This window comes from Micropterus salmoides, unplaced genomic scaffold (assembly GCF_014851395.1).
Source record: "Micropterus salmoides isolate LMB-PRFRI ecotype aquatic unplaced genomic scaffold, ASM1485139v1 Ms_hic_scaffold_13, whole genome shotgun sequence".
In the NCBI taxonomy this organism is placed as follows: Eukaryota; Metazoa; Chordata; class Actinopteri; order Centrarchiformes; family Centrarchidae; genus Micropterus; species Micropterus salmoides.
In genome coordinates, this window is record NW_024040374.1 from 15,391,829 (window position 1) to 15,406,503 (window position 14,675).

General features: G+C 39.3%; 1 protein-coding gene across 3 annotated transcripts in view; it reads right to left on the reverse strand.

The window, feature by feature from the left end:
* negr1 (neuronal growth regulator 1) overlaps nucleotides 1–14,675 on the reverse strand; it is a 155,298-nt gene that overhangs the window by 70,092 nt on the left and 70,531 nt on the right. For all 3 annotated transcript variants that reach the window (XM_038715718.1, XM_038715719.1, XM_038715720.1), the window contains exon 3: nucleotides 8,694–8,819. In XM_038715718.1, the coding sequence (XP_038571646.1) occupies nucleotides 8,694–8,819 (126 nt within the window). The remainder of the gene's footprint in view (nucleotides 1–8,693; nucleotides 8,820–14,675) is intronic.

The window sequence follows — 14,675 nt, forward strand, 5'->3', positions numbered from 1 at the left end:
TACCATTACATTGGAACATCCTGTAGTGTGTAACAACTGAACAAAAAGTTGACTCCATACCCCAGCTCAACTGTTCTTATTTTTTAATTAACTGTCTTGGCTGCCACAGTGCGTGGAATTGAATCAATCTGTCGACCTTGGCCAATGCATGAATACTAAACACACTGCAATAAGTGAATAGAAGAACAGAAAATGGAGATTATACATATACGATACTACCATATTTCACTTCTGTATTCTGAATGTGTGGATTTGACAACATTTGTAACAAGAATAGAAAAGGTGCTGAAACAAATGTAGATATATGTTTTTATACATATCTTCTAGGTTAGTAATATAGAGATATGTATGAATTTATCCAACTATTGTCTTTTGACTTGATTTGGTCAGTTTAAAAAAGGTAATCCAATGTTTAAACAATGCAGATTAAAGCATAACTAAAACCTAAAAAATACAATGTCTCCCTACCTTTAAACAGATCCGGCAGCCTAACAATGTAATACTATTCGTCTATAGTGTCAAAATCCTCTGGTTTGGTGACTCTCTCTTTGGGTTTTAAACTGAACAAAACAATAACATATGTAAACATCCCCTTTGGCACTGGGTATTTATAATGGGCATTTTATAAATTTTAAATACAAAGGAATAATTTGGAAATTGTGAAAGATTTTAACAGACTAAATGGCTACAGCTATTTAGCTTCACAATTTCTCATTCACCCATCCACACACATCCTTACGCACTGATGGCAGCGAGCTACTATGCAAGATGCTGGCCTGACCATGGGGAGCCATTTGGGTTTCAGAGTCTTGCCCAAATGAGCCACAGATGCCCAGATTAATCAATAATGAAATAATTAGTTCTAGCTCTAAAATCCTTGACAACAATGCTGGCCAAATTCATCAAAAAGGTCTAACAATCAAAAATAGATCCTTTCTTTTAGAGGAACCGAAAGTTTTATAGGTGTGAAAGAGTTAAAAGCCTGGAAGGAGATCATCTGACTGCCAACTGCCATTAAATATGTGTAGTGTGGCAGTTACTCAATATCACATTCAGTTAAAAAAGGTCTACTATTCATCACGTTGCAGACACTCCAATAAAGCGTGTGCCCATTGAGCACCTCCTTAGTGCGCAATATTCCGCTCAACAGCTGAATGGGGAAGTGTTAGGCACGGCTCCTGCTGTTGATATCTGAAATGTGAAATGCAGCGCCTAACTCTTTATCTTTCACCTCCCATCGTGTTTAAAGCATGCTCAAGTGTCAGCCCTTGAACTGTGCATCAGTTCATTGCAAACTATGAGAAAAAGGAACCCGGTGGCGAATGAGAGATCCCCGGTGAACAGACCGCCAAAAACTTGCTTAGCATCTCTCAAGGAGCTGCCAGATTCCAGCGACATAGCAAGCACAACACAAGGTATGTAGCAGTGATATAAAGTCAAGTTTGAATAATTCATTGCACCATTCACACAGAAACCCACTGAGCTACTGTACTTATGCACTTGCTGTAACCACTTAGTTCAGGACCAAGCAAGTTCTGCTGGATCCAGCTTTAAGTACGCTACAGTACAAAAGCTCAGTACAAATACTGGAGTTAGTATGGTGCTGTCTGTTTCCTGAGGGAATGTTTTGGTGAAAGATATGCCTCATGCACTGAAATGAGAAGGCAAAACAAAACATATACAGTGGGGAGAACAAGTATTTGACACATAGGTACACTTCAACTGTGAGAGACAGAATCTAAAACAAAAATCCAGAAAATCACATTGTATGATTTTTAAATAATTAATTTGCATTTTATTTCATGACAGAAGTATTCTCTACATGCTTTGTAAGTAGGAAAACCTGCAAAATCAGCAGTGTATCAAATACTTGTTCTCCCCACTGTGTGTATATATATATATATATATATATATATATATATATATATATATATATACACACACACACATACAACTACATACACACACAGTTGTATGCAAAAATTTAGGCACCTCAATGGACAATTTCCATGATTTTCATTTATAAATAATTGGGTGTTTGGAAAAGCAATTTAATTTTGAGCTATCAAATAACTGAAAGACACAGTAATATTTCAGTAGTGAAATGAGGTTTATTTGATGAACAGAAAATGTGCAAAATGCATCAAAACGAAAGTAGACAGGTGCATAAATTTGGGCACCCCAACAGAAAAATCACATCAATATTTAGTTGAGCCCGCTTTAGCAGAAATAACGGCCTCCTCCTTGCAAAACATCTCCAGTTCAGTTAGGTTTGATGGTTGACGAGCATGAACAGCCCGCTTCAAATCACCCCACAGATTTTCAATGATGTTCCGGTCTGGGGAACATTGTACTTGTTCCTCCGCATAAATGCCAGAGTAGATTTTGAGCAGTGTTTTGGGTCGTTGTCTTGTTGAAATATCCACCCCCGGCGTAATTTCAACTTTGTGACTGATTCCTCTACATTATTCTTAAGTATCTGCTGATATTGAGTGGAATCCATGCGACCCTCAACTTTAACAAGACTCCCAGTACCAGCACTGGCCACACAGCCCCACAGCATGATGGAAGCTCCACCAAATCTTACTGTGGGTAGCAAGTGTTTGTCTTAGAACACTGTGTTCTTTTGCCGCCATGCATAACGCCCCTTGTTATGACCAAATAACTCCATCTTTGTTTCATCAGTCCACAGCACCTTTTCCAAAATGAAGTTGGCTTGTCCAAATGTGCGTTTGCATACCTCAAGCGACTCGTTTGTGGCGTGTGTGCAGAAAAGGCTTCTTCCGCATCACTGTCCCATACAGCTTCTCCTTGTGCGAAGTGCGCTGAATTGTTGAACGACGCACTGTGACACCATATGCAGCAAGATGATGTTGTAGGTCTTTGGAGATGGTCAGTGGGTTGTTTTTGACCGTTCTCACCATCATTCGCCTTTGGCTCTCCGATATTTTACCACTTTTGGCCTTAACAAGAACTGTGCCTGTGATCTTCGATTTCCTCACTATGTTCCTCACAGTGGACAGTGACAGCTTAAACCTCTGCGATAGCTTTTTCTAGCCTTCCCCTAAACCATAATGTTGAACAATCTTTGTTTCCAGGTCATTTGAGAGTTGTTTTGAGGCCCCCATGTCGCCACTCTTCAGAGGAGAGTCAAAGAGAACAACAACTTGCAATTTGCCACCTTAAATACCTTTTCTCATGATTGGATGACCGGTCTATGAAGTTAAAGGCTTAATGAGCTCACCAAACAAATTGTGTGTTCCAATTAATCAGTGCTAGGTAGTCACAGGCATTCAAATCAACAAAATGACAAGCGTGCCCAAATTTCTGCACCTGTCTAATTTCTTTTTGATACATATTGCACATTATCTGTTCATCTAATCAACCTCATTTCACTACTGAAATATTACTGTGTCTTTCAGTTATTTGATAGCTTAAAATGAAATTGCTGATCCAAACACCCAATTCTTTATAAATAAAAATCATGGAAATATTCAGGGGTGCCTAAACTTTTGCATATATATATATATATATATATACACATACACATACACACACGTGTGTGTGTGTGTGTACAGTAGCTTCTTGGAAAGACAGAGGGAAAAATGTGTCCCAGCTGAGTCCTATCACAGGAAACAATCAAATATGTATTCTAGTATTCTAGTCAGCCTTTTCAAAGGTCACGCTTCAATCCCACGGATTCAAATCTCAATGGAAAAAGCTTATCAAAGCAATTTTGCCCAGCCATCCACCCAACCAAACTGGACTGAAACAGACTATGCCCCTCCTCCCCCACCTATGACCTATGAAAGAGTGGTGAAGAACTGCAGCACAGTACTCCACGCGTAGGCAATACCCTGAAAGGCTGACATGTCACCCAAGCTATTGTATGCTCTAGAGTAAAGTAAGTAGCTATGTCAAGAGCTAAATTAATAATGACTGAGTAGCTTCTGAGAGTATTATCAATGTACTTACTTGTGATGGTATTCCTTCTTTAAATTCAGCCTTTATTTAACCATACATGTTGCTTAAGTATATGTTTTAATGACAACAAAGGCCTGGGGAGGAGCTGCAGGGTAGAGAATGATCACACCGATGCACACAAACTAGGCAGTTTACCATTAATTCCTTTCAACTGGTGAGTGAGCTGCAGCAAGGGAACAGTGGGGGGGGGTACAATCTTTGCTCAACGGTAAGGAGAGCACTAAATATTCACTTTGCACATGCGGATTTCGCCAACTGATAAGGGGACTTATCATGCAGCAGTCATACCAAACTCAGACTTCACTGTCAAGCAAATTTTAAAATGGGCAATTAAACAGCAGCGATTCTTGAAGCACATTAAGCTTCAGACATATGCTGGCTCCATTCTCTCTCCTAGTAAAATGTCAACAAAAGATTATCTGTGTGTTACAAGTACTTGCTTCAGTTTGCATCTCTCTAATTGAGGAATATGCATCGACTTTACACACACACATACTGGGCCAAATTATCATCTCAATAAACAGTTTATGGCCACACTTCACTGGACGCACAAAGTTTATTATTAGCTGGCAGTTTGCTGGTTGGCGGAAGGGGAGAAAAGGAAAAAAATGCAAACACAAAACAGTCAGAGTGGGAATAGGAACTTGACAGTAAGTCAGGGCAATTTATCATTCTGTCAAACTTCACTGTCTGCTGCAGCAGAACTATCTACAGAGCGAAAAATCCCCACCCACACCCCAAAATGGCTGAGTGTTGAAGAGTGAGGCTGGCAAATAAAACATTCCATGTAGACACATTTGTCACTTTACAGCCATTTCACCTGCTTGACCTAATGATTACGTGTGAACTTGTTTGAACCAACAGTCTCCAAATTATAGTTGGCCCCAGACACTCGTTTCCAAACCCATTGTAATGAATGACATAACTGTTTTAGCACTGATACTGTATACCAACATCTTTTTTACAAAATCCCCATCTGTAAAAAAATACAATTCTAGTTAGATTTTATAACTTCTTTAATAAGACTGGAGTATGACTGTAATTATTCCCTGCAATTAATGACCTGTTACCAATTTTTAAAACCTAAAATCATTTACATTTTAAAAAATTTTTTGTTTTGTATTGATGTAAAACTCAAGTTCAGTTGTTGGCTGCATGTCTGCTTTTATCTGATAAATATTTCCACATGCTGTGACTGCACATTCAGGTTGCCTATGCATTTGTTGGACTGCTCTGCATATCCAACAGATTTAATGGAATTCCATCGATAGATAATTAGCCTATTACAACCTTTCGGTTGTACCACGTCCTTTGGACAAATCGGCCCTTACTATAATAACCAACTCAAAGATCCCATGGCAAATGGATTCTTTTCTGATCTGCTGGGAGACAGTCTGTGATTACATTTAGTCCCGGGCTCTTTCATTTGACCAGCATATCATTTATTCTTTGGTATACTTCAAAGTGTGGCCACTTCAAAGTAGAATGACTGACTGCCACTCGGACTCTGAGGATGGCTCTTTTGATCATCTTCTGAAAACTCCCCAAACGCAATCGGGGCAAGCACCAGCAATGAGGATTTGACAGCCATAAGATAAATGCACTCACCCTCACAGCTATCAGATAAGCACAGCATGCTCTAATCCATTAATATGAAAATGAGGGAGGACTAGACGTAGCTGGGTGGGGGCTTGGCAGCAACAGTCACATGCTTTGGAATGTGATTTCAAAAGGAGGATTCAATATTCAAAGCACTTAATGAGGTATGTGTGCCCTGACTAGCAGTCACCTAAATAAATTCTAATAATAAAAATATTCTTCAACAAAGCACTTTAAATCAGAGGTCCCTGTGCAGTGATGAGAGCTGCAATTTTTATACCAGAAATCCTAAAATTCTTGTAACGTCACAGTTTGCCCCTCAGTCCATCTCTTCAGCCAAAAACTCTCTTCTCCACCTCCCTGCAAGTGTCCTGTCCCACAGGCCATGTTCTTTACCTCAACTCTCCAGACCTGCTGTCCTCAAGCTGTCCACCAGATGTCCTTGGACTTTCACTCCTTTCCTCGTCACCTGACCGCCCCACCCATCTACACACCTGTTCGCACTCATCTCATCAGCCCTGCAGTTACATTCAGCCCAGAAAAAACATAGGAAAAATTTATTTGAACAGAAACGGCGGTACCTTGAACACCCTGTTGTGTACGCAAGCGCACTGCACTTCACTGCTTTTTTAATATTCAAGTGTTTATATAGACCTCGCTGCTGATTGGTAACACCTGTGACACACCCACCAAATGAGAGAAAACATACCTCAGAGCTTGATGCACGCAGTTGCATTCCATTTCAAGGAAACGTGTCATTGAACACAGAGACCGTAGCAAACTGCTCACCTGAGCAGTGTGCATTCCTAATCAGCCACTCACCCTTTATACAAGTTCACTTCCATTGTTCATAGTCAAGTTCATCAAATTTCCGTATCGGCCGTGTTCCTAGGTGCTTGCTGGCGTTTTGCATTATCATTATCTGGGCTTATATCTGCCTGCCTAAATGTTTGTTGCGCCTGTCTGCCTACATGAACCTGCATGCAAGCTCATTTTGCACTAAATCATTGAACTGCATCAATATGCCTGTTTCGTCTGGGTTTTGGATCCAGTCTCCGTTGCACCTGCTAGCCCACCCTGACAGATCAAAATGTTTGATTTTGTAATAGAATGAGCTCTGGTAAGACATTAACTGCCGCACTGAGCAAAATCTGTAGTTAACTGTTTCAGTATCATTTCAAAATGGAAAGTGCAGAACTAGCAACATTTTAGGAGATGTTTATTTCTGGAATACTGATAACCTACAGCATATGGATAATTTTTTTTTTTTTTTTACAGGATACTGTATTTTAAAATGGGATTTCTTTTTCTTCTGCTGATTTCACCCAGTCACAGCTCCACAGAGCTCATGGGTTTTTTCCTTTTATTTGATTTTTAATGGATGGCTTAAATTGTTTTATAATATACATTTTTCAAAATACATTCCTTAAGATACTGCATATGTATTTGTTAAAAAACATGTGGTGCAATGATTCGGGAAATGTAGGCTAGGGGAGAGCTGGGACGATTGAAACGTGGGACGAATGAAACACAGCGATTTTCTCGGAGCCCATACAAGTTTGATATGCCAAACTACCCTAGCACATACAGTCCACAGTACTTAACAGAACCGGGAAAAATCAGGTGGATACGTCACACTTTCACGGAGTTAAGAAGCGGTTTTCAATCACGGAAAGTAAATTAACTTAAGTGATCATCAGTTGTGTTGATTGTTTCTTGTGCCATGGTCATGATCACATGAAAGATTAGTTAGTACTTCCACATCCTGAAGTTTTAAATGTCAAAGTTTTATAGTTTAGAAGCTAGTGAACTTTAAATGTCAGGAGTCACTGTCGGGACGATTGAAACACCTGTTGCCATGCTACCTTATTTAGATACGGCGGGCGGGGGGCAGAGTCCACTAGGCTGCAGGCTGGACCACCAGGATACTCACAGACAAATAACAGGGTCCTCACAGTAGACCAGGAAAACAGGCTGCAGATGTACACAAAAAGGGCAACCAATATCTAATCCAAATGTTCCTTAGCTGTTGGATATTCTAGTTAGCTAGCTAAGTTATATTTATACTATTTTTATTAAGAAAAAGGACATAATGAGTTTGCAGTTACATATTAAGAAGGGCAGTGACAAGCTTTCTAAATAAAAACAACATTTAAATATATATCGTTGTGTTTCTTCCGTCCCACCCCTGTGTTTCATCTGTCCCGCACAGTAGGGACGAATGATGGAACAATGCGCACCTTTCCTTCAAAGTATAATTATACTGAAGTCGTTCCATATTTTAACAAGATAACACCTGGAACCGATAGAACACACACGTGAGTTGTTGATGACAACAACAAATGACTTCTGTCTGTAACGTAACGTAAAATGACGTATATCTGAAAAGTGTTTCAATCGTCCCGGCTCTCCCCTACTATTAAAATTACTTAATTAATTTCCATTTAAATTCATTGCACACAAATTGGTTCATATCCTCTTTACGCAAGTGCAACTGTGTCATTAGCTAGACAGGCCTCACTATGCAGGATGGACTAGTCTATGGATGAATCTGAACTATTATTTAATAGTGAAGCTAGATCTTGACACCCCCAAAGCTGAGCTGAGGTTGGATGGGGATACATGTTGGTTATGGCATGTAAACAAGCACTGCCCTTATCTTACTGTTGTATCTCTCCAGCAGTTTCAAACTAAGGTGAGACTGCTGGTCAGTGGGTCAAAACTTTCCCAGAAAAACAATGAATTGCAATTGTTTCTGCCCTTAAATACTCGATTCGAGATGAAAATGTTGCAGGAGCTCAAGTGTACTCACTCTCCATAATACTGTATGTTCACTTGAAATATATTATTACATGTATCCATTCCTCCTCCCTCCTCGTGTCATGAATCCATCCAACCTGATCTTTCTCTTGCTGCATCCCCTCCCCTTCCATCTCTTCATCTGCAACATAACTACCAGTCCTCCCTTGTCCTCAGTCTATCACCTATTGATTCTGTCCAAGCTTCCTCGTTTCCTCTCTCTATTTATCCCTCCCTCCCTTCCATCCATCCTTTATCCATCCATCCAGCCAATCATTAGCATAGGTATGTGAGAGGTGAAGTGAACTCACCTAATGGGGTTATGTGTCTCCAGGAAATGGTTGGCTCAGGTTTCCCACTGGCTGTGCAGATGAGCAACACATTGCTGCCCTCGTTTACCGTGATGTCAGAGGAAATGTCATATATCTTGGGAGGAACTAGGAAAAAAAGAAGTAAAGAAAATACAGAAACAAGATTAGCATTTCAAATGTGCAACCTGTGGTTCATTCGCCAATAGCATCTATACATAATATTACATTAGAGAGTAAAGGAAGGTATGATGGGTATTTTAACTGGCCATTGTTCCAGTTTTGACGAAGGGGATCCAGTACATGTTAAACTTTAATGACCCCTCACTTTAAGTCTAGTTCACACTTCACGATTTTAAGCCCGATTTGCCGGTCAGCAAGCTCAGTGACCGTCAGGCTGTGATCAGGGGTATATAAGTGATCGATCGGTGGTCGCCAGTCTTGAACTACTCAAGGATGCGTCAAAATGGCTCTACGACATATTTCTTCCAGATATCTAGCATGTCAGATATCTGGAAGAGTCGGCCGACTCAACATCTACATCCAGTGAATGAGAGCAGGCAGCTGGCAGAACAGGCAGCTACTTTTTCACTGCAAAACACTTTTTACTCACCTCCAACTCTCTCTGTAGCACAGAGAATCCCAGCTACCTGCGTGTGCTAATCCATTCTTTCAATCATATTTTTTGTCTTTATAATTGGTCTTCTGGTAACAACAGCTATTTGGTGTGTAGGTTCGCGTCATTTCCCATTTCCCATGTGTTTACTGGACAAAATGTGGTTTGGAGACCAGCGTCGGGTGACAGAGTCGTTGTCAGCTCACGCAGTGTGTGACCCCCTGGCACCGATCAGTGTGAATGCCACAACGACTTCAGACCCCCGTCAAGACGCCAAGTTGTGTAATGTGAACGGCACGGCCATCGGCCGACACTGAAAATCATGTAGTCTGCACGAGCCTTAAGGTAAAATCCTGCTCACTTATATTTAGACTCCATGATTCAGTCTGACATTGCCAATGTATTAAATGTTCTCTGTAGGGGGGAGTATTTAATTTTCTTCTGGCCAATCACAGGTTTCCAGTCATTTAAACTGTATAGTTTGTGTAAGTCAAGCAAGATAAATTTGTTTATAAAAAAACAAACAACACAAGCAAAGGTGTCTTGAAAATGGAAACTAACAGACAAGGCCTTGGTTTTTCTAGGAACTGTTATGGCATGAATACTAAAACAAAACTAAACAAAGGTGTTTCAATAAACAAAAAACAATTATTTGTTACATTTTCGCATACATATATTAACATGCTGGTTAGGCAGGCAAGCTAACTAGCTAAATTATCAGAAATACAGCCCTGCTTGTACTCCACATTCAAATATTTTCTCATGTCACTATAGTTTTCTCATAAGGAACACTTATCTTGAGATTTGTCATGATAATAAGAGGAAAAACCACATAAATTGGACAGAAGCGGGTCTCTAGTGGTTGCTAACATGTAAGCTAAACGTAGCTTGCTAGCCATGTTAGTCAGTCACCGAAGTCAGGCATGTGTTCAGTAGTATGTCTTGTTTACAGTGCACGATAAACACACCTCTCTTTTAAAACAATGAGATCATCACGGACATGATTCATTTGTGTTTATTCTATAGTTAGATCAATATATAAATATATCATGAGGGGGGATTAAGCTGCTGACCGCAACTATGTTATGTATATTTCCTGACAAAGGTCGGCACAGTCAGTTAGTCATTTAGTCCCACCCGCAAAGGCTTTGACTGACTCAGTTGTTTCTCAAACAGCTATTCACAAGAACAAAACCAGACCTTTTTTGAATCACGCAACAAAATTGAAATGTGGGCAGTGATTCATAGCTCTGGAAGCAGGCTACACTTTAGGTAGTTTGGAAGCTGTGTATCATAAATCCATAAGTCCCTAAAAAGCATATTTTCGAAAAAGAAAAGTTCTTTTCTATTGAGGGCAGCTCATCAACAGTCCCTGCTGGACATCACTTACTATCATAATTTACAAGTTTCTGGGCACTTAAATCCTCTTGGAGCTTTGATGTTAAAAGCTTCGGTATTTAGGCTGCTCAAAACACACAGACACATACAGCCACCCACAAAGGCATTTAAACACATTCAGCTAAGTACACATGCACATGGACACAGACACAGACACACACACACACACACACACACACACACACACACACACACACACACAGGCTTATGAGACTCTATTTTAATCGGCAAGATTTGAATCTCTGAGGGAGCTTTTCTGCAGTGGACTGTGCTATATAGTAATGGCTTCTCAGTCATCTGGGGCTTCAAACTATTCTACCCTCTGATCCCTCCTGATGCCTGCTAAAAAACTAACAAAAGAAAAGTTGATTCAACAATTTCCTTCTTTAGACCCACCAACACTTTTTAGAGTCACATGGTCTCTTTTGTCATTGAGCTCCGTCCAGTTTAGCTGTGGCCACCCTCACTTACTCCTCTTCACTCTATTGTGAGCAACAATACAGAGGATGTTGCTAAGAACATATAATATGAACAATGACCATAACTACCATATGTTTAATTAGTTTTAGATTTAATTAGATTTATCTTACTGCCCTTGGCTTCCCTTGTAAATTATTCTTTAATCGAGTAAAGAAGTAAATAATAAAAACTTTTACTGAACCCCGCAATATGCACCTCTATAAAACTGAATCGATCGTCATCAATAAGCCCATAAACACTGCACTACAACCCGAATGTACTTTATGTATGTGCACTAATTGTATATTAAGGGCAAATAGCCTACAGTCTAATGCTGCATGGTGCCATCATTAAAAGCATCAATACTAGAACCATGGCTCAAGGACAAACAGATCTCTGATTCACAATTGGTGCCACCCCAGTCTGACCTGACCCAGCCTCACACGACACGAGTGACTGCTCAGGAAAACATTCTCATCACTGCAGTTTTCTGTTTTGTGGGGGGATAGGAGTCATTTTGATCAACAGATCTGGATCTAAATGAGATGAAAGAGGCGGACCTTTAGTGGGAGAGGACCGGAGGCGATGTTGAATCTAGGTTATTGCTTGTCAGACTCCTGTGTTTACTTGCTGCAGGACCCCACTGTTGACACATCTCCTCAGTGTCTGATAGCACAAAATTGAAAATGTTGAGGTTGTCTACTGATCCTATCTCTCTCTGGCAGGGACTGAGAGGTTTTCAAAGGTTCAGATGAAGAGCCCTCAGTTTTTCAGCTCAGAGACACTACAGCTGACTTGCTTTACTGTATAACACTGTTTGCCCGGCAGAGAATAACAACTAAGTCTGGGAAACAGAATAAAAGATCAATAGACCACACTCAAACTTAAGATGTGGCAAACTTTTATCATCTATGGAATATGGACGTCTGTGAAGAACTAACTGCACAGTAATTTATTCACCAGACAATAACCCATGCTTTTGTTCCATATCTTTAAAAACTATTGTAGTTAGACACCATCAGACCGCAACTTTATTTGAGGCGCAACAAACATATGGAATTCTATTCAAATCAATATTAAATTATTAAAGTATATGAATAAAAAAAATGCCTGAAATAAATAAATGAGGCACTGAATATATAAATACATATAAATTTATAATAAGAATATAAATTAGTCAATATAGTTATAAATAGGTTTTTATTTAATTAATTTGTTTTTCAAAATCCACATTTATTTATTTATAATGTGGCATTATGAAATAAAAGTCCCCTGAAATGAATAAATGTGGAATTATAAAATGAAAGTCCTCTGAAATAAATAATAGCAGTCCTTTGAAAACCTATTTATTTATTGAACTATTTTGCCTCATTTTCAGGATTTATTTCATAAGCATATTTATTTATTTAACACTGATCTAAATGGCATTCCATACAAACATATTTCTACATTTAAATCGTCAAGTTTAAGGAATTCCATCAATAAAACATATCTATTGTCCATTGGATGTTAACAATGTTTAGCTAAAGTTACTACAATAAAAGCTGTTGCAGTTAGACTACACTACTACTCTCAGTTATGGTGCAAAAGAATGACGATTCACTGTTAAGTATGAACCATTTATTATAATATGGGGAACCGTGAATATATGATAAAGGGACTTTTGACACAGCTAATGCATAAACAAAACATGATTCGGATCTGTTGTTTCTTCTCTAAAAAAACAACAACATCATAAACAAGATCTTATATAAGTGTGGGTCTCGTTGCTAGGTTACAGTGCTGAGACATTGCAAGCACTGTTGCTGAGGGGCCATAGGAGGAACATTTGATGTTGAGGGCTGAAGGAGGTTTCCATTTGGCAAATAGAAACTTAAATCTATTTGAAATTCCACACCCACTAATAAGAAAATCAAGATACCAGGTAGCTGCAAACATTAAAGTGTATAGTTTATGTCTACTTCTTAGTGTTGGCTGTTAATGGTGAAACTGATAACTGGGTAATTTCAAACTTAATTATAATTGTTGATTTCACACACTAATTATTCATATGAATGTGTGTGTCTGTAATTGGTGGTGTGAATAGCATTGTTCAGTAGCAATGTTAAAAGCCAACACAGCGGAAAGTCTTAACCTTGCAGTGAGGATAATGACGGTGAATGGGGTTTAAGGTGGCAGCATTAAAGCTGTTTCACACCAGTCTGATGCAGAAACTGTGAAAATGTGCATACAGAATTACAGAATTTAACCTTTGGTCACACCGGCTCTGATAATTTTCTGCATTTTTGTGTTACAAATCACACCAAAATAAGAAAAAAAAGCACCTGAATTGGATGGTGGTGTCAGCGATGACAATGTTGCTCCTTGAGCTAAAATGATATCATGGATTCTTTAGGCAGTGTATCCGAATGTCAGTGGCAATTTAATGCCTTTGTGTAAACGTTAGTCCCACACCTCAGAAGGCAACACAGTTAATACCTTGACCCACTCAGTGTGTGTCAGTGTGCTTCAGATGTATATTTTCATCTAATATTTTATTTGAATCATTGACAGACTATAGTATAACACAGCTGAAGTGGGATCAGACCTAATGGCTCATTCTGCTTTCTGCAAAGAGTTTAAGGTAATCAGCTTTTACCACAAGGTACAAGGATGTTTGCAGTAAAAACAGCGAGTAATCACTGTGCTCAAAAACTATGGCTTGAGTTTTGATTTGTTCAAATACTTTCTTCAACAGAATAGTTCCACATCTAGACAGATACATTTATATGCTTTCTAATGGAAAATGACAGATGTACATTCCTGTCCATTCAATATGAAGCTAAAGCTAGCGGCCATTTAGCTTAGCTTAACATAAAGACTGGAAACAGGGAAAGAGCTAGTCTGTCCCTTGATCTTCTCAGCTAACTCTCTGCCAGAAAGAAAATAAGCATATTTCTCAAAATGTCAAACCCTTTCTTAGAAAATGTCCAGAAATTCCTCTAAATCAGGTTGTGCATTTTTACTGAATTGGTGCAACCATCGGTTACCATTTCCAAGTCGAGCAACTAAACCAGTGGTTCTCAAACCTTTTCACATCAGGGACCCCTAAACTAATAGAAATTAGACCACGGACCCCCATTTGATAAGATTTTGTTGCAGGGTCCCCCATCTGATTTTTTTTGTTACAGAAAGTATATGAAACCTATGACCAAAATAGTCAGACATTCTGTCACTGTGCTACTTACGGATAGAATTATAATCAAAATAAAGTATTCCCCTTTTTGCTGGAGACCCCCTGGAACCACCTCAAGGACCCCTGGGGGTCTCCGGACCCCACTTTGAGAACCACTGAACTAAACTACCTGGTTAATGTAAAGGTAAGATTGTGGGCAGTTCCAATCCATTATAGTTAAGGTACAGTTAATTTAAATTGACTGCATGGAGAAAGATTTTGGTCATGTCTGAGGGGCAAATTATTCACATGGCTGTTCCTCCCTGCTGTGAAAAGCCTTTTAAACGCTGTTGTGAGA